The sequence below is a fragment of the Taudactylus pleione genome, unplaced genomic scaffold, assembly GCF_031769625.1.
Source record: "Taudactylus pleione unplaced genomic scaffold, aTauple2 ptg000125l, whole genome shotgun sequence".
Lineage (NCBI taxonomy): Eukaryota > Metazoa > Chordata > Amphibia > Anura > Myobatrachidae > Taudactylus > Taudactylus pleione.
Window position 1 is genome coordinate 7,352,755 of NW_028284527.1, and position 26,217 is coordinate 7,378,971.

At 44.3% G+C, this 26,217-nt stretch overlaps 1 protein-coding gene across 2 annotated transcripts in view; it reads right to left on the reverse strand.

The window, feature by feature from the left end:
* LOC148523927 (chitin synthase chs-2-like) overlaps positions 1-24,981 on the reverse strand; it is a 196,061-nt gene extending 171,080 nt beyond the window's left edge. For both annotated transcript variants that reach the window (XM_088472539.1, XM_088472538.1), the window contains exons 1-2: positions 24,619-24,981; positions 12,841-12,930 (exon numbers count right to left, since the gene is read on the reverse strand). In XM_088472539.1, the coding sequence (XP_088328665.1) occupies positions 12,841-12,930; positions 24,619-24,920 (392 nt within the window). In that variant the 5' untranslated portion in view covers positions 24,921-24,981. The remainder of the gene's footprint in view (positions 1-12,840; positions 12,931-24,618) is intronic.
* Positions 24,982-26,217: the final 1,236 nt, after the last annotated feature.

Sequence of the window (26,217 nt, forward strand, 5' to 3'; positions counted from 1 at the left end):
TACGACAGCAGTCATCCTGAAGCAAAACGTATAACTGAGGCCTTGGCTGCTATGTTGGTGTTTGACGTGCATCCGGTATCCGCCATTAGCGCAGTGGGATTTAGACAATTGATGGAGGTAGTGTGTCCCCGGTTCCAAATCCCATCTAGATTCCACCTGCATCCTCAAAGCAGCAGCGACAAGCGTGCGTCTGTCTGTTAAAGGATGGTGTAACCCTCAAAGTGCGCTCCACAAACAATAAAAATATTCTTCTTCTTTTTTCTGTCTTTGTGAATTGTGTGGGCTGTAGCCGCACTTGCATCCTCAAAGCAGCAGCGACAAGCGTGCGTCTGTCTGTTAAAAGGTGGTGACACCCTCAAAGTGTGCTACACAAACAATAAAATTATTGTTCTTTTTTTTTCTGTCTTTGTGAAATGTGTGGGCTGTAGCCGCACCTGCATCCTTAAAGCAGCAGTGACAAGCGTGCGTCTGTCTGTTAAAGGGTGGTGACACCCTCAAAGTGTGCTACACAAACAATAAAAATATTGTTCTTTTTTTTCTGTCTTTGTGAAATGTGTGGGCTGTAGCCGCACCTGCATCCTTAAAGCAGCAGCGACAAGCGTGCATCTGTCTGTTAAAGGGTGGTGACACCCTCAAAGTGTGCTACACAAACATTAAAAATATTGTTCTTTTTTTTCTGTCTTTGTGAATTGTGTGGGCTGTAGCCGCACTTGCATCCTCAAAGCAGCAGCGACAAGCGTGCGTCTGTCTGTTAAAGGGTGGTGTAACCCTCAAAGTGCTCCAAAAAATAAAAAACTATTTTTTTAATGTGTTTGTGACTTGTGTGCGATGTAGCTGCACGTGCATCAACATAGTAGCAGCGCCAAGCGTGCGCCTGTGTCATAAGTCAAGGGCTGGTTTGGATATCTGGTCCGGACTGAAGGACGTGCCAACAATTTCTGACAAGTCTACTGTCACTGCATATGATACTGTCCTCAAAGCAACAGCGACAAGCGTGCGTCTGTCTGTTAAAGGGTGGTGACACCCTCAAAGTGTGCTACACAAACAATAAAAATATTCTTCTTTTTTTTTCTGTCTTTGTGAATTGTGTGGGCTGTAGCTGCACTTGCATCCTCAAAGCTGCAGCGACAAGCATGCGTCTGTCTGTTAAAGGGTGGTGACACCCTCAAAGTGTGCTACACAAACAATAAAAATATTCTTCTTCATTTTTCTGTCTTTGTGAATTGTGTGGGCTGTAGCCGCACTTGCATCCTCAAAGCAGCAGCGACAAGCGTGCGTCTGCCTGTTAAAGGGTGGTGTAACCCTCGAAGTGCGCTCCACAAACAATAAAAATATTCTTCTTTTTTTTCTGTCTTTGTGAATTGTTTGGGTTGTAGCCACACTTGCATCCTCAAAGCAGCAGCGACAAGCGTGCGTCTGTCTGTTAAAGGATTACATCGGTGACAGCATCCAAGTAGGCATGTCAGACAGTCCGTACCTGTACTGGCAGGAAAAAGAAGCAATTTGGAGGTCCCTGTACAAACTGGCTCTATTTTACCTGAGTTGCCCCCCCTCCAGTGTGTACTCCGAAAGAGTGTTTAGTGCAGCCGGGAACCTTGTCAACGAAAGGCGTAGGAGGTTGCTTCCACAAAATGTGGAGAAGATGATGTTCATAAAATGAATTATCAACTCTTCCAGGGAGACCAGCCTCCAGAACGTACAGAGAGACCTGTGGTTGTGGATTCCAGCGGGGACGAATTAATACTCTGTGAGGATGAGGATGTACACAACACTGAAGAGGGTGAGGAATCGGTGGATGAGGAGGATGAGGACGACATCTTGCCTCCGTAGAGCCAGTTTGTGCAGGGACAGATTAATTGCCAGCTTGTTTTGTGGGGGCCCAAACGAACCAATCATTTCAGCCACAGTCGTGTGGCAGACCCTGGCGCTGAAATGTTTGGTTTGTTAAAGTGTGCATGTCCTGTTTATACAACATAAGGGTGGGTGGGAGGGCCCAAGGACAATTCCATCTTGCACCTCTTTTTTTTCTTTGCATTATGTAGTGTTTGGGGCCTAGTTTTTCAAACTGCCATCTTGTCTGCCACTGCAGTGTCACTCCTAGATGGACCACGTGTTTGTGCCGCCCGTATCTCTTAGCATAGTCATCCAGCTACCTCGGTGAAACCTTTTGGACATAAAAACACTATTGTGAGGTGTTCAGAATAGACTGGAAATGAGTGGAAATTAAGGTTATTGAGGTTAATAAAAGCATAGGAGCAGAAAAACCCACAAATTCTGTGATTTTAGCTGTTTTTATGCTTTTTTAAAAAAAAATACAGATCCAAAACCCAGAACCCAAAACACGGAAGGGTGGTTTTGGCAAAACCAATCCAGATCCAAAACACGAAGAAAGATCCAGATCCAAAACCAAAACACAAAACACGAAAAGTGGCCGGTGCACACCCCTAATATATATATATATATATATATATATATATATATATATATATATATATATTTGGAGAGGACCTCCAGCATTGGCAGGCAGCCTGCAGAGATCCGCAGGAGCCCAGGAAACAGGAAGAAAGTCCGGCGCAGTGGTGACATCACAAGTCCCCCTACATCTTTGAATAATACCCAGATGAACCCTCAGGTTCATATATGTATTTGTAGATTTGGCTCTGATACCAGACAATGCCCCCCCAGCCATTTACCTCACTGCACGTCACTGGTGGAAACACTATAGGGAAAGGCAGTCCGGGCAAAACCCCCCCACAAAACAGCCCTTAAAGATCACTAGGAGCTGGATCTGCTGTGGGACATGTCTATGCAGCTTGCCAGCCATGATACACCCCCCGGATCTGTATTTTTTATTTAAATAGAAAATAAAAAAAGCTAAAATCATGTAAATTGGACATGTTTACATACAATCCAAAACTTGAGTTCGATTTTTAAATCGAGTTCCGAACTGACTGCAGAACCAAACCAGGACTTGGTTTGACTTAGATTCCCAAAGTGATTCTGAAATTGGACCCGGTTCGACTTAGAACTCTTGTATTCAGTTGTTGTTGGTCCTCTGGGAACCGGACCCACACATTTCTACAGGGCCGCAACTAGGGGTGCACGTGCTACGGGTGCCGGAATGCAGGGGGTGAAAAAGGGCTGACTCACGGTGGCTTGGGGGCTGCATTCAGAAAATGGCCATCCAAAAATGGCCACCGCCAAGGAGGAGACAGATGTTTCCCGTGAAACCCCCTGGCATCGAGCATGAAACCCCCTAGCAACGAGCATGAAACCCCCTGACAATGAGCATGAAACCCCTGGCAATGAGAATGAAACCCCCTGGCATCGAGCATGAAACCCCCTGGCAATGAGTATGAAACCCCCTGGCAAGGAACATGAATGCCCAGGCAACGAGCATGAAACCCCCTGCTAATGAGCATGTAACCCCTGGCAATGAGCATAAACCCCATGGCAATGAGTATGAAACCCCCTGGCAAGGAGCATGAAAGCCCAGGCAATGAGCATGAAACCCCCTGGCAATGAGCATGAAACCCCCTGGCAATGAGCATGTAACCCCACGGCAATGAGCATAAACCCCATAGCAATGAGCATGAAATCCCCTGGCAACGAGCATGAAACCCCCTGGCAATGAACATGAAACCCCCTGGCAAGGAGCAGGAAAGCCCAGGTAACGAGCATGAAACCCCCTGGCAACGATCATGTAACCCCTGGCAATGAGCATGTAACACCAGGCAACAAGCATAAACCCCATAGCAACGAGCATGAAACCCCCTGGCAACGAGAATGAAACCCCTGGCAACGAGTATGTAACCACTGGCAATGAGCATAAACCCCATAGCAATGAGCATGAAACCCCCTGGCAACAAGCATGAAACCCCCTGGCAACGAGCATATAACCCCTGGCAACGAGCATGGAATCCCTGGTAATGGTGTTGGGAAAATATGTAAGTGGCACTTTGGTAATAGGCATTACAGTGTATGGCATAATGTGTAATGGGCATTATGGTGTGTGGAATAATGTAAGTCACTATACCAGGGATGTTTGACTAGTGCACTGCCTTATGGAGGAGCAAGGACAAAATCCAGGTACGGGAAGGGAGGGGGGGGCAAAATTACTGCCTTGCGCCGGTTGACAGATATCCTAGTTTCGGCCCTGATTTCTAATATATATATATATATATATATATATATGTGTGTGTATGAAGTGTGGGGAGTGACCTGTCAGATGGAGGGAAGCAGGGATGAATCAGGACAAAGCAGTGGCAGGGGGAAAATCGGACATCAGGTGTAGCAGTCAAAGTGGGAGGTGGGACCAAATGCAGTGTAGGGATACTGCTGGGCTTTCCGATCATTGTGGCCAGCAGTGATCAGAACATACTGGTAGTGGAGCCACAGGTGCAGGGGGGATGAGAGGTCCCTCTGAGATTGGTGGCTGCTGGAAGATTATCTTCTGGCAGCCACCCAGTGGGCATTTCTGACTGGTCGCATCAGATACAACCATGTCAGGGAAAGCTAAGCCTGGTTCATATCTGATGTGACCACACCAGGCTAGTGGTTAAGTACATACAGGGCCGGATTAAGGTTTGTGAGGGGCCCTGGGCAACAAACTTGTGGGGGCCCTTTCTTGTCACCCTAGGAACATTTCCTTCTTTATATGCACCTTAATGCCCCCAGTAGGAATGCCCATCTTGCAGTGCCCACTGTAGTAGCACCCATTAAGCAATGTGCCCAGTAGCAGTGCCTCTTATGCAGTGCCCCCAGTAATGCCCTCCCTATGCAGTGCCCCAGTAGTGGTCCCCCTTATGCAATGCTCCCAGTAGTGCCTCTTATATAGTGCCCCCAGTAGTGGTATAGTGGTCCCCCCTATTCAGTACCCCCAGTAGTGCCCCTTATATAGGTCCCCCAGTAGTGGTCCCATTATACAGTACTTCCAGTAGTGCCCCTTATATTGTCCTCCCAGCAGTGGCCCCCCTTATATATTGCTCCCAGTTGTAGTACCCCAATGCAGTGTACCTTATATAGTGCCCCACAGTATTGGTACCCCTATGCAGTGCCCTTTATATAGTGCCCCCAGCAGTAGTCCCCCCTATGCAGTACCCCCAGTAGTGGTCCCCCCTATGCAGTGCCCAGAGTAGTGGTGTCCCCTGTGCAGTGCCTCTTATATAGTGCCCCCAGTAGTGGCCCCCTATACAGTGCCCCAAATAGTGCCCCCCTATGCAGTGCCAGTGCCCCAAGTAGTGGCCCAAAATGAAGTGCCAGTGCCCCCCCATATTTTGCCAATGCCACCAGTAGTGTCCCCCCTATGCAGTGCCAGGGCCCCCTTACATATACACAAAACTAACAAAAAAAAAAACACTTACCTAAATCCCTGCTCCTGCTGCAACTACTGATATCTGCTCCTCCGGTCAGCTCTGTCATGATGTCTCTTCCATCACACACTGCGGGAGCCAGAAGACCGAGCTCATGAGTGAGCTCCAGCCTGGCTCCCTCCATGTGTGCAGCAGCCAATGAAAGGCTGCATGACTCTCATTGGCTGCCAAAACAAACACACTGCTGCTCGGTTCCCTGAGAACCGAACCCATCCGAACAAAGGGAATACGAGTCAGAGCCGAGTTGGCTTGGGTTTTCCAGCCTGACTCGGATCTGAATACGAGATAAAACATCATCATACCACTGTTGAATTCTCACGGGTTTTGGATTCTATAAAGGTCCTGTGATCACCGCCATTTTTCATTCCGGCTGTGGAGAGTGAATAGGGAGGGAGCTGGGAACTGTGCTGTGCTGCTGTGCATAGGGGCTGCCTACAGTTGTGTTGCTTAATGTCCATAGGGGCTGGCTGTTGTCCATATAGGGGCTGGCTTGCTGTTGTTGTGACTGAGGTTGTCCTGTCCATCCATAGGGGCTGGCTGCCTGTTGTCCATATATAGGGCTGGCTGTAGTCCACAGGGGTTGGCTGGCTGTTCTCCATAGGGGCTGGCTGTTCTCCTGTGTTTTCCAGGGGGTGATCTTTCCATAAGGGGTGCTCTTGACCCCCAGTGTGGAAAGAAAAAATTGTGTGCATGTTTGCCACACTTGTCATCAACGTAGGTGTGCAAGGGTGCTGTGCTGCAGTCTGTCAAAACAGAAGCACAAGGATGTTTGTGTGAAAACTGTAAATCAGGCAACAGCTGTTGCCCATGGTGGTAAAAATCCCATTGTTACCATGCTTGGGCAAAGGACCAAAAAATCCACTTCTCATGTGTGGAATTATTTCCACCCAAATCCAGACAACCTTTTCCAAGCCATTTGTAACCATTGCCAAGTAACAGTGATAAGAGGTAAGGACCTTAACCATCTAGGAACCTCCTCCCTGTTATGTCACTTGCAGTGGATTCATCAAATTGAAAAGGGTATTTCAACTTCAGAAACTTTGGGGACAAAAAACTTAACAACAATGAGTCCAGTATCACCTAGCTGCTCCCTTCTATCTTGATCCAAGAACTTGCAATCTCCACCACCAACACCTGCATCATCATCAACATCCTCAATCATGATCAGAAGTAGGCCCGCATCCAATTTCAAAAGCATGACTCCACCGCCAACACCCTCATCATTAACCTCCTCCTTAATAATTGAAGGTAGTCCTTCCAAAAAGTGTTTTGTGGGGGCCCAAATAAACCAAGGAGTTTAGCAACGAAAGTGTCAGTCCGAGTGGCTAAAGTGCTTGGTTTGTTAAACTGTGCATATCCTTTTTGATATCCCACATAAGAGTGGATGGGAGGGATAATTCCATTCTGCACCTCTTTTCTTTACATTTTGCACAATTTGGGTAAATGCCGACTAACATTATTCTAGTTTATTAAACTGCCATCCTGTCTGCCATTGCTGTGTGGCAATGTTTCATAGATGTCCTATATATTTTTAACCTACTGTGCGTTTGTGCCACTGCTCTGTCGCTTACTTTAGCCCGCCAGCTCGCTGTAGCTATTGGCCTATATTGGTGAAAAATAGTAAAATCAATATTGTGAGCTGTGAGGTGGTTACAAATGCCTAGAAATGTTTGAAAATGATTGTTATTAAGGTTAATAATACTGTAGGTACAAAAGCAGGCCAAAATTATGTCATTTTAGCTGTTTATATAATTTTTTAGAAAAGCTACCAATCCAAAACCAAATCCAAAATAACAAAACACCAAGGAAAAAAACTCCAAAACCAGATTCAGATCCAAAACCAGGGGAGATCCAGATTAAAAACCAAAACACTGGGTCTGCGCACATCTCTAATGCAGATCTACATGTTTTTTGTTTTGGTTTTGGATCTGGATTCATCTTCATGTTTTGGTTTTGGTTTTTGCAAAACCACCCTTAAATGTTTTTGTTTTGGATTTGGAAAATAAATCAAAAATTGATAATAATCAATAAAAATAGCTAAAATGTCTGAATCCAAAACTTGATTTTGGTTTTTAAACCCAACTTCCTAATTAGCAACAGATCTGAATTAGGACTCGGTTCGGAACCCCTACATTCGGGTGTGTTCGGATTTCAGAAATCTGCATCTTTAATAAATAATGAAAAGGAACATTACAATAGTTACACATTTATTTTCATTATTGTTTCACATTGTATAAGTCTCTAATGTATTAATATCCTTCTGGAGATATGGCCTCCAGAATTGAACACAGTATTCTAGATGAGGCCGTACCAAGAACCTATACAGTGGCATTACCACTTCTTTTTTCCTGCTACTGATTCCTCTCCCTATGCAACCAAGCATCTGACTTGCCTATCTCATTGCTTTGGTGCATTGCCGGCCTGCCTTCAAGTCATCTGAAATGGTGACTCCTAAATCCCTTTCCTCCTCTGTATTTTCCAATATAGAGCTCTTGATGCTATATTCAGCATTTAGATTATTGAGACCCAAGTGCATGATTTTGCATTTTTTGACATTAAACTGTAGTTGCCATGTTCTTGCCCATTCATCTAGTCTACTCAGACCCTCAGTCATTTGTTTTACCACTCCTGGTGTGTCTATCCTGTTGCATACTTTTGTGTCATCTGTAAAAAGGCATACTTTCTCTTCAATACCATTTGCAATATCACCAACATAGATATGAAAAATGACTGGCCCAAGTACAGAACCCTGGGGTACTCCACTGGTAACATTTCCCTGCTGTGAATACACTCCATTTACTACAACTCTCTGTTTCCTATCCTGCAAACATTCAACAGTCATAGAATCCAATCCCAAGCTTTCCAGTTTGTTTATCATTCTGCGATGTGGGGCCATGTGAAAAGCCTTACTAAAGTCTAGATAAGCTACATCTATGCCCCCCCTTGATCTATTACTTTTGTCACCAAGTCAAAAAAGTCCATAAGATTTGTTTGGCATGATCTCCCCTGAGTATATCCATGCTGTTTGGGATCCTGTAAATTGTTGGATTTGAGATGTTCCACCACCCTTTCTTTTAATAGTGTTTCCATTATTTTCCCACTACTCATGTAAGGCTCACTGGTCTGTAGTTACTTGCTTCTTCTTTGCTGTCACTTTTGTACAGTGGTATTACATTTGCTCTTTTCCAGTCCTCTGGAATCACTCCTGATACTAGCGACTGGTTGAATAATTCTGTTAACGGTGTTACCAGGACCCCTTTAAGCTCTTTTAGAATCATTGGATGTATCCCATATGGCCCTATTGATTTATCCACTTTCAGTTTAGAGAGTTCTGTTAGGACCCTATCCTCTGTAAAGTAAATTTAATGTACCTCATTATTTTGAATGCCTCTTCAACCTAACTGTGGCCCCTTCCCCTCTTTTTCTGTAGTGAATACTGAACAAAAATATTTATTTAGATGAAAGCTACTGTATTTCTTTGTTGCCCTCGATTAGGTATTCACTCTCTGTCTTAAGTTTTATTATTCCTCCATTTGACTTCCTCCTTTCACTTATACACTTAAAATAAGTTTTGCTCCCTGACTGGGCCATTTTCTCCTCAGTTTCTCCCTTTACAGGCCTAATCACCTTCTTAACCTCCTTCCTTCTGGAAAGATACACCTCTTTCTCATTATTATTTTGAGTCTGCTTGTATATCCTAAAAGCCATCTTTTTAAATTTCACACTAGTTGATACCTCTTTTGAAAACCATACTGGCTTCCTTTTCCTGGTGCTTTTCCTAACCCTTTTAATACAAAGGTATGTCACCTTTAGCATTGCATGTTTTATTTTGTCCCACCTCTCCTGCACTCCTTCCAAGTTCCTCCAATCTGCCACTGACTCAGTAACACATCTCTCCATCTCTGCAAAGTCAGCCTTCATAAAATCTAACACTTTTGTTTTTGTATAGCATGAATTGGACCCTGTCCTTATACTAATCCATACTGCTTGGTGATCACTTACCTTAACTTAATTACCAATTTAACTTAATTTAAATGTTTAATTTCTCTAGGTTAAAGGAGTGTGCTAGTATTAATAAAAATCAATGGCAGTTGGTGTGGCTCCAGGGGCATATCTATAATGGGTGCAGGGTGTGCGATGCACACGGGCCCAAGGGTCCAGGGGGGGGCCCGCACCGCACACCCTGCATCCATACTTTGTATTACTTACCTCTCCGAAATCCTGCATTGGGTCTCTCAGCACTGTTCAAATGCCGGAAAATGCCCGATTTTCCAGCATTTCGCGCATGCGCTTTGAGAAAATCGCTGGGAGAATGGTGGCCACACCATTTCCCCACCGTTATGCGCATGCGCAATACACCCTGGGCACACTCTAGTGCTCAGAGTCTATTGATTCTGCAGTGGCCGGCCAGCCGCATCAGTCAGCTGCCGGCCACCGGAGTGAGAGGGGGGGCTGTGTCAGGAGATGCACACGGGCCTCCTCCTCTCTAAAGACTCCCCTGTGTGGCTCCCCTATTTGATATTGGACTGTGCTGCAGCCCCACCTCTGTAGATGCCACTTAACCCAGACAATGAGCTTACTGTCCCACAGCACTTGTTTCTAAACTTTATTGTGTTCTGCTGGGAAAACACATGACAGCTTAGCAGACAGAGCCAGAGGAGAGACCAGAGCGCCGGAGGGAGATTCCGGGGGACCTGCCCATGCTGACACAGGTAAGTGTCACCTGCTATTCGCCACCTCACAGTGGCGAATAGTACCTCCATCAAATTCCAAAAATACAAAATTTTCAGAATTTGATGACTACCATAATTTCCATATCCCCATACTAATGTATGGGGAGTGTGGAAATTAACGCAGGGGGACTTAGCAAGGAGATATCAGTGATATCTCCTGTGTTAAGTCTCTTCATGAATACTAAAATAATGTTATTTAAGGAAAATGTCCTTCAAAACGTTATTTTAGTGTTGATGAATAGGCCCCTGAGTTACTAATTGAAGTAGATGGATATACAGGTTAGGGATGCTTGTCACCAAGAGGCTTAACAATAATTTAGGATTAAATAACTTCTTATAATTTAAGTTGTTATACAATCTATATTTTTTATATTTTCTAGTTATTAGCTACTCTTGCAAACCCTGTAGATTATGAAGTGTGTTTATTTGACAGTGTACTCTATCTTAGGGCCTGATTCAGACCCAGACGCTAAGCTGTGATCGCACGCAGCCATCAGGGGACGGGTATGCAAATTCCATGATCGCACGGCCTGACTTAAGGACACCCTCAATGTCTTAGCGTGCGGCAGCAAAGCGATAGCAAGCTGGTCTAATGCCGCCCCTTTTAATTTCGCAGCACACGTCATCTCCAGGAAGTATATTAAACCATTGGTAACATTGAGAACCATCGGAGGCATACACAGTGCTTGAGGTAGACCCTACCCTACCGCAAGCACTGCGAGTGCTGCAGTAAAAAAAAGCCAGGTGACGTGTACAATGATGCTCCGCTTTAATTATGCACGCCCTGAAAATACTGTTTTGATGCTCAGACACGCCTGCATTGACAGCACCACTCCCTTGTTTACAAGCACCTTCCCCCATCACCACCCACAAAAGTCATATTCTGTCTCTAAAAGTAGCGGGCCGTCTGTGTACTCTGGGTGATCGCTTCCCGATCGCAAAGACTGGCTCGCGTATGCGCATATTGACACATACGCATGCACAGACAGGTGACAAACGGTCATTGCATGCGATCACTGTGTTGCGTCTCGTTCTGAATCAGGCCCTTAGTTCTTTCCTCTAGGTGACAGCCTATGGATTCGTTTTGTGTATTTGTGGACATGATTGATACATTGTGTTATTAGTAACGATGTAGGCAAGATATTTTTGCTACTAGTATCTTATCGGATAACTGTACAGATTTATTTAATGTTACTAGATAGTTCTGCATGTTGCATGATATGTTCATTATATTGATGTGCTTTCTGCATCAATATAACTATTCAATCATACAACTAGCATTTGCACTATGTATATTTTGTCATATATTGTAGTTTTAGCTGTGTGTATTACGGTCTCTTTGGTGATGGTCTGTCACTGATGACACATCATGATTGATGATGTCATAATCTATGCACTATCTGTCCAGGTGTGTTGTCCTGGTTCCAGCTATAGAGTTCACATGGTTCATAGAGATGCTCCTCCTATATAAGGTAAGTGTTGTATTTTATATTTTGAATTTCAGTCTGATGACAGTGTTGGAATAAGTGACACTGAAATGTTGCAATTTACATGCCTGTGTGTTGATCGTTTGTTGGAGCTTAGAGTGCCGAACCAAATGGAGGATATGTTCGTTATATGTGCGGGCACCCGACCAAGCATAATTTTATAAACAGGGAAAGCTGGACCATTGTTTTTTGTATGTATGTATATATATATATTATATATATATATATATTTATACATACAGTAGCTGGGATACCCAGCATTGCCCAGGTTGAAGACTGGACCCAGAAGTACACCTGCAGCCTTTATTTGTTTACATTGTCCTTGCCTAAACATTCCATTGATGCTGAAAAGAACCCAAATGTTTGCTATCATGCATACAAACAATGGCATAACTACCGTGAGTGCAAGGGGTGTGGGTGCTATGGTATACAAGCAGCCTCTGTGGCCCCTCCACTCTCCCTGCACCCAGATATGCACACAAGGTGTGGCTGCCAACGGGGGCCTGGGTTGGAGCAGTATTGATGTGGTGCCAGCCCACCAGCTGATTCAGTTAAGGGGCATTACTGTGTAGAATAATATTATATGAGGCACTACTACTGCATTGTATAATGTGTATAAGGGGAACTACTGTGTGGCATAACGCGAATGGGTTCTGCATGGGGGAAAATATATGTATTTTTTTAGCTGGGGGGTGGGGGTAACTTTTAAGATCTTGCTATGTGGCTTACAAAGTTTTAGTTATGCCCTTGCATGCAAACACAGAGGGCTGACTAATATATATGGTCACTTTAAAAAGGACTAACTCTGGATGTAATATGAACTTGCATGAGTCATAAAGTTTGACACTTGCTCAGACTGTGGGATGAAAAGGATACTTTTGAAACTTTTACACGGGTTTTTGGCATACTACCAATATCCACTTGAGCCAGCCCCAGGACCTGTGTAATGTAAGAGTGTCCCCATTTTTAGGGATTGTGTGACAGTTTGTGGCCCTGATGAAGTTCGAACCTATGCAGAAACCTAATCCTGGTCAAACTACACCACCATGCCAAAGGTCCAAAACTCTGGCTATGCATAAACGACAAGCAGACAGACATGCTTTCTTGCTTATTATATATATACATATATATACACAGTATATATATATACATATATATATATATATATATATATATGCTATGAACTGTGCGGACATGTTTTTTGCCTTCTTGTTTAATATTGGGAATATAAAGGCCCTTCTGAAATACCTGAATATTGATGTGAGAATTTTTTGCATTTCGCTCCGTGTTTCATGCCACATCGTGGCACATAAATAGATCATCACATTGTCCGTGGAGCTGTAAGAAAATACAAAACAAATGTATCTTAAATTGCATTGAAATGTGTAAAATCACTACTTTAGTCACATTATTCTGCAACAAGAATGTAAATATATTGTGTCCCAAATGGAGGGAGGGGATTACCCGAAGCACAAGAAGGATTAATGTATGAGGGGGTAAGTCTTATCCAAAATGTATAGATATTAGCACCTTATACAGGTATGAAAATTCAGTATTGGAGGAACCCACTATCTTACCTCTCCGGTGTCTTTTCAGGCTAGCTCAGAGGTTCGCTCCAGTTGTGCATCACTCCCTGATAGCACAGAGGTCCGCTCACATTGCACATTGCCCCTGGCTGGTGCTGAGGTCTGTATGTGCTGCTCCTGCCCCGTCTACTCTGAGGGCCTGATTCACTATGGATCTCTATTGCGATCGCAGCTGCGAATACGCAGGCAGACCCACTGTGAAAATTTGTTAATGAATGCTGTCGCAATGCTTTTGCACAGCCAGCATAGAGATTCCCACTGCTGCCCATCCATAATACCGTACAGTCCTGCATATACATAGGTAACATCGAGTAACATCGGCCCCTCACGCAGAATTACAACAGGACTAACCTTACTCAGGAACTGCTAACTTGTTGTATGCAGTGAGTACACAAGCTGTGTATGCCATCGCAGTGGCTAATTTATGCACACCCATACAATGGCATTCAAATGGCCAGGCACACCTGAGTTTCACCGACCACCAGCCCCAAACGCTCACTGCCTGTCGAACATTCTGCAATTGCTCTCCGTTATTTTCATGATCGCAGTGCAATCACAATAATGCCTTTGTGCATGCGCAGTATGCAACAAGTGGCCATCTGTGTACACTTTTGCAGTTGTGATCCATGCTGATTCAGACCCAGTGTCCTGTCACTGAGCAAGGAGATGGCTCTCTGCAGCCCCTTTCTCACAACGTGTCTTCCCATTATGATTGCACACAGCTGCTCACCAGAGTTCCCTCCTAAACCATAGTATGGGAGTATCCATGTTGGACTCCTGACGATCTTCCTCCACTCAGAGCACTGCTCCCAGACCAGCTGATCGCAGCTGTGGGGGATACTCCCCTATAAATTCCATCTCCTGTCTGTCCTCTGTTGCCAGTACAACGTCGCTTCTTGCTGAAGTTACAGCTCTGTGCTGAGCTACCAGGTACTCTGTATCTGAATGGTTAAAGTCTATGTGATTCCAGTTCCAAGTCTGGTTAAAAGTCTCCATTCCATCTTACACTCCAGTCTGCTTTTACCACAGAGACTTTTTTCTATCTGCCGCCATTGGTCTTAGCCGATATCCCCATACATCGGTCCCATCCAATGTCTCCAAAAACCGGTTCCTTTCAATATTCTCTAACATCGGTCTCAAACCGATCAAGTTCTTCAATTCATCAACATTGGTCTCAAACCAATCTAGTTCCTCAATTCAACAACATCGGTATCACACCGATCAAGTTCTTCAATTCATCAATATCGGTCTCAAACCGATCCAGCATCATCGGTCCTAAACCGATTCTGCCTATCTCTTCAGTGTCATATATTCAGTTCCCATTCCAACCTGCTGTTTAATAAAGACATGTACTTTACTGTCCTCACCTTCAGGGCCCATCATCCTCTACAATTCATATACTGTAACTCCTCACATCATACATGATGAAGTCTTGGCTCTAGTTTCATTCACGCCTCCAAAGTCTCCTCTAGCCTCCCACGCCTGGTCTGACCAAACCTAAACCTCAGCTGTGACAAGTATGTAGAAAGAAAAAAGAAAAGTACTCTCTTAGATGGGGCACTCACCCTACCCAAATGAAACTAAAACTTAGCTTTTTAATAATATTTGTTTAAACACATCCATAGTAGAATGCTGTGGCAAGAAGTCAAGATTAAAAAAAATATGAATCCTCACAATAGTAAAACTATGCCATCTAATTGTTAAAATAATTAATTCCCAAAACATTTGTTGGGGGATAGAGTTTGTCTCATACAGTAAATTAACCACCACTACTGTATATACTGTATGTATATCTCAGATGTTTATAACAGATTTCTGATACCCACTCTCTGTGTAGATAAGTAGCAGGATCAATGTTTGCCATTCAAAATTTGATAAGTTTTTAATCTTACTTTCGTTGGATTCATATTTTTTTAATATTGACTTCTTGCTACAGCATTCTACTATGGATGTGTTTTATCGAATATTATTAAAAGCTAAGGGGCTGATTCAGAGCCGCTTGCGAGCGCACAGCGCTCGCAAGTGGCTCGATGTTACCCGACTGTACATGCACCGCCTCCGGCATGCGCATGCACGAGACCCGTCCAGCGACTGCAGCTCAGTCGCTATGGGTCTCGCTACAAGACAGGGCGGCTGTCGATGATGAGTGAAAGCTCGACCCGTTTTGTAGTTGGGGAGGGTGGGTGGCTGCACAAATGCAGGCATTCCCTTAGGAACGTCTGGCGTTTGTGGGCGGCCCTACTGACATCACTAGTGACCCTACTGACATCACTTCCTGCTCTATTAGAGCCACAGGGTCTCGTCGCAAGCCCGATGGTCACGATAATTGTGACGGACTCCAGGCCGCTTGCACAAACTGTGGGTGGTCACCCACAGCTTAGCGAGCGGACTGGAGAAAAAAAAAAAAAACACGCCCTGATTCAGAACGAGTGCTCGCCAGCAGCGAGTGGCTCTGAATCAGGCCAAAAGTTTTAACTTCATTTGGGTAGGGTGAGTGCCCCAACTAAGAGAGTGTTTTTCTCTTTTCTTTCTGCAAGGTATATATATTGTAGGTCACATAAAAGAAACAATAACATTGTTTTAGGGTTCAACAGTGGGGAAAGTAATGTAATAGTAAAATAATTTCATAGTGCATACATTTTATGATGCTGCATTCTTCCATCAACAAACAGTTATCCATTATCGGTGGGATGTGCAATTTTTATGTGTGATTAAAATCAAAAAGCAGCATAGCCTGTTTGGCATCCTAATTCTTCCACAGTAAAAACAAGCACATACCAACTATAAATATGGTATATGAAGGATTTTAAATAGATTCTGATACACCCTATGTGTAAAAACTACTACTTGCCAATATAGTAGAATTTTTATAATTATCAGAAAAAATGCTAGTTCTGTGATTGTTTATTCCCAGGCACCCAGTGAGCAGAACACATGCATGCAAAAATGAATCAATGCATGATTGCCTACTTTTGAAAAAGAATTTCAGGGAAATTGTGAAAGCAGCACTTATGAGCTCGCATTAAACTGGGTGTGTACTGCTACATCTGAGAGGCGTGCCATAAAATTGACTTACATCCAAATGGAAATGAGCCCCAAAGCAGTTAGTAAGATCTAATTATTGATTAATACAGTTATACATTACTGAAAATGCAATTAGCCACAATGATCATTGGGCCTGATTCAGACCCGCTCGCAAGCACATAGCGCTCGCAAGCGGGTCGATGGCCGGGCAGTGTGCACTCATGGCTTGCACACTGCGCGTGTGCGAGCCCCGCAGTAAGCGAGAAATCACTCACTCCGGGGCTCGTAACAAAACGGGGTTGCTGTCAATGTTGATCGACAGCTCGCCCCATTTTGTAGGCAGGGAGGGGGGGTGGCTGACCAAACGGAGGTGTTCCTGAAGGAACACCTGCCATTTGTGGGCGGCCCTATTGACATCACTCGTGATGTCAGTAGTGAGCTTCCTGCTCTATTAGAGCAGGAAGCTCACTGAGGCTTGCGGGAACGAGACCCTACCACAAGGGTCTCGTCGCAAGCCCGATGGTCGCAACAATTGCGACCATCACCTGGCCGCCCGCAAAAGCTGTGGGTGGTCACCCACTGCTTAGCGATCGGCCAGGAGGCTTTTTGCGAGCGCCTCTGAATCAAGCCCATTGTGCCTTATAACCAATGCAGGGACATGATACTAATGATCCCATTTGAATGTATATATCTGTTTATTTTTATATATAACATATTCATAATGGGGATAAGGTAGAATCATGGAGATTGCTAGGCTCTTCAGGGAGACAGGGAGATTGCTTCTGTTTCAGGGATTCTCCCTGACAATCAGGGGGTTATGGGCAGAGGAAGGTGAAAGAGGCTGGGGGCAGAAGGTTATAGGGGCTGAGGATGGAGTCTGGGGATGGAGAAAGGTGATGGGGGGCTTCTGGGCTGAGGATGTTGATGAGAGGCTGAATTTGAGGAAGGTAATGAGGGGCTGACGACTAAGGATGGCTGGCTGCAGACACTAGGGCATCCAAAGCACTGACATCAAGAAGACCTTGCAAGAGACAGCAGAGAAGAACTACAGCCTACATCATCAGTGACAGAGAGACAGTGTGGTAAGTCATGTATTTTTACTTTATTTAAAGTCTGGTGTATCTTTTAGTTAGCATATCATGCTTCACATATCACACATGCAGGGGAGGGATTTGCGGGATCGAAGATGGTGGACAGAAGGAGGGGCCCCCTGAGACATCCGTGTACCAGGCCCCGAGATTTCTGTTGCCGGCCCTGGCAACAATCCCCTCCATTCCCAATTCTATTTGTACTTTGTGTCTTCCACTCCCATCCACAGGATTTGCTTGTCATTTTGAAGATATACAGTAGAAGTTTGGCTATACTAATTCACTTCTGTGACATCAGTACAAAATATATGAAGTCTCATGTGCTGTGAGTTCAGTTTTAAATAGAGATTATCGGGTTCGGTTCCCTGAGAACCGAACTCAACTAAACTTAGGGGATCCGAGTCAGATCCGAGTCGACTCCAGTTTTCCCACCTGACTCGGGTCTGAAAATGAGGAAAAACGTGATCATCCCGCTATCGGATTCTCATGGGATTTGTTATCTATAAAGGTCCCGTGATTGCTGCCATTTTTCATTCCGGCTGTGGAGAGTGAAGAGGGAGGGAGCTGGGAGCTGTGCTGTTGTGCATAGGGGCTGGCTGTTGTTGTGACTGAGGTTGTCCTGTCCATCCATAGAGACTGGTTGTTGTCCTGTCCATAGGGGCTGGCTGGCTGTAGTCCATAAGGGCTGGCTGTTCTGCTGTGTTGTCCAGGGGATGCTCTGTCCATAAGGGGTGCTCTTCACCCCCAGTGTGAAAAAAAAACCTAACAATCATTCTATGTGCATGTTAGTCACACTTGTCATCAACGTACAGACAGCACAGACGGTGTAATGGTTAGCGTTACTGCCTCACAGCAATGAGGTCATGGGTTCAATTCCCACCATGGCCCTAACTGTGTGGAGTTTGTATATTCTCCCTGTGCTTGCGTGGGTTTCCTCCGGGTACTCCGGTTTCCTCCCACACTCCAAAAATATACTGGTAGGTTAATTGGCTACCCTCAAAATTGACCACAAGTGTGTATGTGTGTGAGCATGTGTTAGGGAATATAGATTGTAAGCTCCACTGGGGCAGGGACGGATGTGAATGGGCAAATATTCTCTCTGTAAAGCGCTGCAGAATATGTGTGCGCTATATAAATAACTGGTAATAAATAAATAAATAAAACGTAGGTGTGCATGTAAGCTGTGCTGCTGTCTGTCAAGGGGCTGCTGTCTCTTTCAGGGGTGCTCTTTACCTCCAGTGTGAAAAAAAATAAAACAATATTTTGTGCGTGTTAGCCACACCTGTCATCAACATAGGGGTGAAGGGGTGCTGTGCTGCTGTCTGTATAGGGGCTGCTGCTTTCAGGGGTTCTCTTCACCCCTAGTGTGAATAAAACAACAACAATTTTCCTGTGTGTGTGTTAGCTAGGGATGTGCGCCGACCCCTGTGTTTTTGGTTTTGTTTCCGGTTTTGGATCTGTATCTCCTTCGTGTTTTGGATCTGGATATGGTTTTGCAAAACCACCCTTGCATGTTTTGGTTTTGGTTTTGGATCTGGATCTTTTTTTTTAAATGATAAAAACAGGTAAACCCACATAATTTGGGCCTGTGTTTGTCCCTACAGTATTATTAACCTTAATAACATTTATTCCCAGTCATTTGCAGGCAATTATGACCACCTCACAGCTCACAATATTGATTTTTCATCTGGGTTAGGCCTAGGACCAAAATGTTGCATCCAGCTAAATGGCTGACTAAACTAAGTGACAGCAGTGGGCGGGAAACACTAACGTGCCCATTTTTTAAAAATGAAAGGGGCATACAGGAGATACTGACTGTGGCCATTACAATACACTAGGTTGCTGCTGTCTCATTATAAGTGCGGCTAATGCATGCACATACACAGAATAAAAAATATACTTTTTATTATATATATATATTTTTTTTTTGTCCAGAACATGGGGCCCAGTGCACTCCTGACTGAGGCAGCAGCGATTGATGACACAGGCAGCACTAGGTGGCTGTCTGATAATAATAAGTGCGGCTAACGCACACACACAAAAAAAAAATACACTTTTTATTATATAGATTCTTTTTTTGGTCCACAACTTGGGGCACGGAGCACCCCTGACCGAGGCAGCAGCGATTGACAACACAGGCAGCACTAGTTTGCTGTCTGATAATAATAACAAGTGTGGCTAATGCACATGCACACACACTTTTTATTACATAGATTTTTTTTTTGGTCCACATTTGGGGCCTGGAGCACCCTTGACCGAGGCCGCAGTGATTGACGACACAGGCAGCAATAGGTGGCTGTCTGAATAAGTGCAGCTAAAACACACTCACACACGATAAAAATACACTTTTTATTATACAGATTTTTTTTTTTGCCCACATCTTGGGGCCCGGAGCACCCCTGACCGATGCAGTAGCGATTGATGACACAGGCAGCATTAGGTTGCTGTCTGAATAAGTGTGGATGGCTAACGCACACGCAAAATTTCATTTTTAATATATAATTTTATTTTTTTTGCCCACAACTTGGGGCCCGGAGCACTCCTGACCGAGGCAGCAGCGATTGATGACATAGGCAGCATGCTACCAGCCCATTTGGACACAGCAGGTATCACCAGCCCAGATGGACACAGCAGACTGCACCATTACAGATGGAAACAGCAGACAGCACCATCCCAGATGGACACAGCAGACAGCACCAGCCCAGATGGAAACAGCAGACAGCACCAGCCCAGATGCACTAGCGCACGGAGGGGGGGTTTCTAAGTACCTAGAAACCCCCCCCTGACCAACCAATATTTTTTTCTCTTCAGAGATGGAGACAGCATTGTCTGCATCTCTGCACCATCCCTGGGCCATCCACGATCGGCCGCTCAGCGCTGCACAGCCAGGCCACTGCCAGTTCAGATGTCAGCGCTTCCGCGTCAGGTGCCTTTCATATCACCTGACACGGAAGTGCTGGCAGCTGAATCGGCAGTGGACGGGCTGTGCGCCATGCACACAGCCCTCCCAGAGGGAGCTAGACAGAGGGAAGTATTGCCGGAGCCGGGCTCCACCTTCCGGCTCATGGACGGAGGCGGGCACAGGAGCGGGATTATTCAGGTAAGTGGGTTTTTTTTGTATAAGATTTTGTTATATATGTAGGGGGCAATGCTGGGGGGAGGAACTACTGGAGGGCACTATATTGGGGGCACTTCAAGGGGGGACAACTAGTGGAGGCACTGTCACTGCTGGGGGGAGGCACTACTGGGGGCACAGTCACTGCTGGGGAGGCACTATCTAAGGGGCACTAAATAAGGGGCACTGCATACAGGGGGATTTCTACTGGGGGCACAATATAAGTGGCATTGCATATGGGGGACCACTACTGGGAGCTCCGGCACTGTTGGGGAGGCACTACTGGGGCACTATATAAGGGGCACTGCATAGGGGGGACTACTACTAAGGGCACTATATAAAGGGCACTACTGGGGGCACTGCATATGGGGCACCACTACTGGGGCACTGGCACTGCTGGGGGGGCACTATATAAGGGGCACTGTATAGGGGGGACCACCACTTAGGGCACTGCATAGGGGTGACTACTCCTGGGGGCACTATATAAGTGGCACTACATAGGGAGGACTACTACTGGGGGCAGTATATAAGGGGCAGTGCATAGGGGGAGGACTACTACTGGGGGCAGTATGTAAGGGGCACTGCAAAGGGGGGGACTACTACTGGGGGCACTATATAAGGGGCACTACATAGGGAGGACTACTACTGGGGGCCTCTGTCGCATGCACCTACTTATATATGTGTGTGTGTGTAGATATATATAATGGATACCCCTCCCTGAGAATCCTGCGTTTGCCCCTGAGATGGACACAACAGACAGCACAAGCCCAGATGGACACAGCAGAGTGCACCCACCCAGATGGACACAGCAGACAGCACCAGCCCTATATTACCCACCCTCCCTATTCACTCTCCACAGCCAGAGTGAAATGGCGCCAATGCAGGCTCCTCCTTATAAAGCAGAGACGAAAGCTTGCGAGCCGCAAGATTTTGTCTCTGAGGTTTTGCCTCGATTTGAGGTCCGGGGTCGGCAGGGGAACCGAACGCATGTTCGTTTCTCGCCCCGGATCTCTACGTTCGGGTGGGTTCGGATCTCTGAGATCTGAACCCACTCATCTCTAGTGTTAGCCACACCTGTCATCAATGTAGGTGTGCAGGAGTGCTGTGTTGCATTTGTCATTTATTAAGAGGCTGCTGCCTTATTTGGGTAATCTCCCAAGTGCCCCCAAAAAATGAATTCAATCAATCAATGTGTTTGTGTACGCGTTAGCCATGGCATCACAAACACCTCTGCTGAGATTTGCATAAACATTTTCAAAGGTGAAAATAGAGGATATGGTTTAAAAATTGGAATAAAGCAGCTAAAACTGTGTTCTCTGATTATAGTGTCCCTACTCCCTACCCATGGCCTCTCTACCTGACTTTCAGTGAGTAGGAGGGGCAACTCCATGCAACCGTATTCCAGAGTGCAGCTGCTTCTCCTATAGCCCAGGTCAGAAGATGTGTAGGGGGTGTGGTGATATGGACTAAAATGGAGCTCACATCCACTAAAGTAGACAATAAATCCCCAATCTAACAGGGAGCGCAGCTGTAAATTCTACACAACACAAGATTGGAATGACGATATAGGCTTGGGTGATGGTATAATCTGGGGTGATATATACATAATCTTCTTCACACAATATTAATTTGTCCCCACTGGAAACCACCATTACAGTTGCCTGTCTAATATTTGCACATAATTGACAGTAAAGGTCTTTCTTGTAGAATTTGCATTTCAATTTAATGGACATCATCTTTTCCACATTTTGAGGAAGTAGTCTCAGGGCGATCACTGACAAGGTTCCCGGCTGTGCTGAAAACTCTTTCTGAGTACACACTGAAAGGTGGGCAGCTCAATTAAAGCAAAGGCAGTTTTTTTGTGTAAGGGCCTCCACAGGGTTTATTTATTTACTAAAGTTTCTAAATATGAAAAGTGTACATGTTACCCATAGCAACCAATCAGATCCTGTCTATCATTTTCTAGAATGCAATAGAGAAATGATAAATACAATCTGATTGGTTGCTATGGTCAACATGTACACTTTTCATTTTTAGTGACTTTAGTAAATCTAATATTACCCCCAAATTGCCTCTTTTTCCTGCCAGTAATTATTTACATGTATCTCTTTCTCTTCAGATCTGTGTCTGTTGGGAAGAAAAAACAATGTCTTCATCCCTTCTGGGATGAACATCCACTCCCAGCAAGCAGGCATGGTGCTCAAGAATTCCCAAGAAAGATACAACGTAAGACTTAAACCTTAAATCTGAAATGTTGCATTTAATGCTCTGTTCCGCTTGTTCACCTATCTGATATGGTTAAATGGATAGTGGGAACAACAGCAATTTGAAGGCCACTAACTAACTCTGTTTTTTTTAATGTCCCTGTACAGGTTGGGAAATGTCTTTACAGACGGTTTGCAAAGGATTATTTAAGTCAATTATTTTGGAAAGCACTCTTCCTGGTCCCCTTCTGGGATGAAAATCCACTCCTAGCCGCAGAATCAGGCACAGGATTCTCAAGAAAGACACAACGTAAGGCCTTAAATTGGGGGTAGCCAACCACAGGCCTCGAGAGCTACTAACAGTTCACATTTTCCAGACCACCTAGCTGGTGCACAGGTGTATTCATTACTCACCAACAAATTTCATTATTTATTACACTTGTGATTCTGTGAGGAGACCTGGAAAACATGCACTGTTGGTAGCTCTCGAGGACCTGGGTTGGCTACCCCTGCCTTAAATCATAGATCTTTTGCTTGTCCACATATCTGTGCAGGTTAAGTGGCACTTTGAGGCCACTAACTAACTATGGGCCTGATTCAGACCCACTCGCGAGCGGCTGTCCGCTCGCAAGTGGGTCGATGTTATGCACTGAGCATGCGCACGACGGAGGGAGCTCCGTCGTGCGCATGCGCCAGACGCGATGAGCGAAGGAAAGTCCTTCGCTCGTTGTGTCCGATCAAAGGGGGCGTGCTGTCAATGTTGATTGACAGCACGCCCCCTTTGGTGGGCGTGCCGGGGGCGTGCCTCCCTGACGGGGGCGTTCCCACGGGAACGCCTCCCGTCAGAAGCCGGCCCACTGACATCACTAGTGATGTCAGTGGGAGTGATTTTGGCTCTGATAGAGCCAAAATCACTCCGGAGCTTGCGGTTGAAAACCTCAACCGCAGGCTCCGGCTCGCAATTTCGATGGTCTCGACCATCGCAGCCATCACAAAGCACGCTCGTATAGCCTGTGGGTGGTGACCCACAGCTATACGAGCGTCCAGGAGGACGCTCCATGAAAATGGAGCCCGGCCCTCATTCAGAGCGTGCGCTCTGCTCAGAGCGTACGGCTCTGAATGAGGGCCTATGTTTTTTTAATGTCCCTGTACAGGTTGGGAAATGCTTTTTCATGTGGAAAGCACTACTAGAAGTCTTTATGGTCCCCTTCTGGGATGAGAAAATCCTCTCCCAGCAGCAGCAGCAGCAGGCATGGCCCTCAAGGATTCTTCTGGGGCAAGGACTGATGTGAATGTGTCAAATATTTTTTTGTAAATGCCTCCCCCCCTCATACATTTTCTTTGGAATCAAAAAATAAAATAAACTTACTACCAATCAACCCTTCCTGTCCCTGCCCTGCCTTCAACTACATACATACTCCAAGTCCCTGAGGTCTCTCTTGAATAATAAAAACATTTGTTTCCTGATGTGCCACGTTGGAAGTTGAACTGCCACGTGTTTGTGCCCTCCACTGCTGCTGCTTAGCTTAGTCAGCCAGCTAGCTTGGTGCAAATTTTGGGCCTAAACTGGATGAAAACAATATAGTGATCTGTGAGGTGGTCAAAATTGACTGGAAACAAGTGGAAATAATTGTTATTGAGGTTAATAATACTGTAGGAACAAAAACAGGCCCATTTTATGTGATTTTAGCTGTTTTTATGATTTTTTAAGAAAAAATCCAGATCCAAAACCAAAACCAAAACCAAAAAACAAAACACGGAGGTGAGGTTTTGGCAAAACCAATCCAGATCCAAAACCAGGGGTTATCCAGATACAAAACCAAAACACGGGGGTCGCCTCATATCTCTAGTTTTAAATGGCCTATAGTTCAATATTAATATACTTAAAATCATTATCTTGTAATAGTTCTATATATTGATTATCTAATTATAGTTAACAGAATTATATGATTTCAAAATTATATATATATAACTGAAAAATTGCAGTTTGCAAATATTATATTTCTTACCTTACATTTCTTGAATCCAAAGTGTTTTTGTTAAATTTAATTCTTATGTTGAGGAGTGAGGACTGATCAATAAAAGCAGCTTCATACAAGCGACGGCCAAATAATTTAGTTGTTCTTTCAATCCTTTGAACCTTTAGTCTACAAACTTTATAAGTTGCAAAGATGGATCCTATATACCAACATGTGCCACTTATAAACAAAACTATGGCATAATTTGAAGTGTTAATATCCATTACTTTTCTGCATATATGGTGGGTTATTTCCAAAAACAAAGTTTCAATCAATGTGCCGTTGTCAAGCATTATAGCATTTTGGCAAAAATAGGACACATTAAATGTTTGAGTTCCATTTTTGTTTTGTGCTTCCTTATACTCAGAAATGAAAGCTAAGATGAAAGCTAAGATCACTGTTATCGTTGAAGATATCAAAGGAAGATAAAAACCTTTTGTAACATTTCGCATTTTACATGCAACAACTCCAAACCAATGACAAAGTGCAGAGCTCAGAGCCTGGATTCCAAAGAGGCTAAGTACCAAATATCGTTCATTCAGGGTTGTAGTTGTTATCGCATTCCACTGGTATCCTTCTAGTGGAACGGAAATTCCCACCACTGCGACTGTGACCAGGATCCTTACAATGCTGCCACACATATAGAGGACATTTCTTTCATCGCGTTCTGGTTTTATATCACAACCTGCATTTCCTTGTTGGGTAAAATTTTCATACCAATTTATTGATACTAAAATTGTTCCAATTATTGCAACTGCATAATATGTAATTTTATAGGAATCTTCGCCCCAATAATAAATAAGAGAGAATAGTATATAGCCAGTTATAAGTAAGATAAAAGAACAAATGGCCATAAGCCATCTGCAATTTCTCTTTTTGAATTGATTATATATTTGTAAAGCTGCAGGAATAAAGTAAACACTGCTGAGGATGGTTATGTTGGTAAATAGGTTGAAATGTGGCATGGCTACTATAATGAGCACTGAGGATCCCAGAGCAACAAGAAATTCTATAAGAAAAACCTGTTGAAAAAAAGGAAGTTGTTTAGTTTTGAAATATGATTAATCATATAACTGAATTTTATTATCCACAAAAACATACATAGAAAAATGCAGAATGGTCTAGTAAACATATTGAAATGCACATTAACCACTTATGGAGCATACACACGGTCAGATTTGTCAGATGAACGATTGAACGATTTGAACGATTTTACCAAAGTTTTGAACGATTTGAACGATTGAACAATTTTTGACTGCATTAAAATGAATGGAATCGTCCAAGTCTGACTGCAAACACACCAGATGTCAGATATCGTTATCTGACAAATGGGAACGCGCATCGTCCATCGTTCAGGCATGTCAGATATGTCAGATTTTCCTTCAGATATGAACGACTGAACGATTTTAAATTGTTATCTGACCGTGTATATGCACCATTAGCTAGCTAATATTTTTTCCAAAAACTGCTCAGAAATTGTCAAATTTTTTAAGATTGAATTAGATCAAGAACATCTGTTTCTAACATTTCTAACAATTGATTTTTTTTTAAAATTAAAATAAAAATGTTGAAACATAAAACAATAATAGA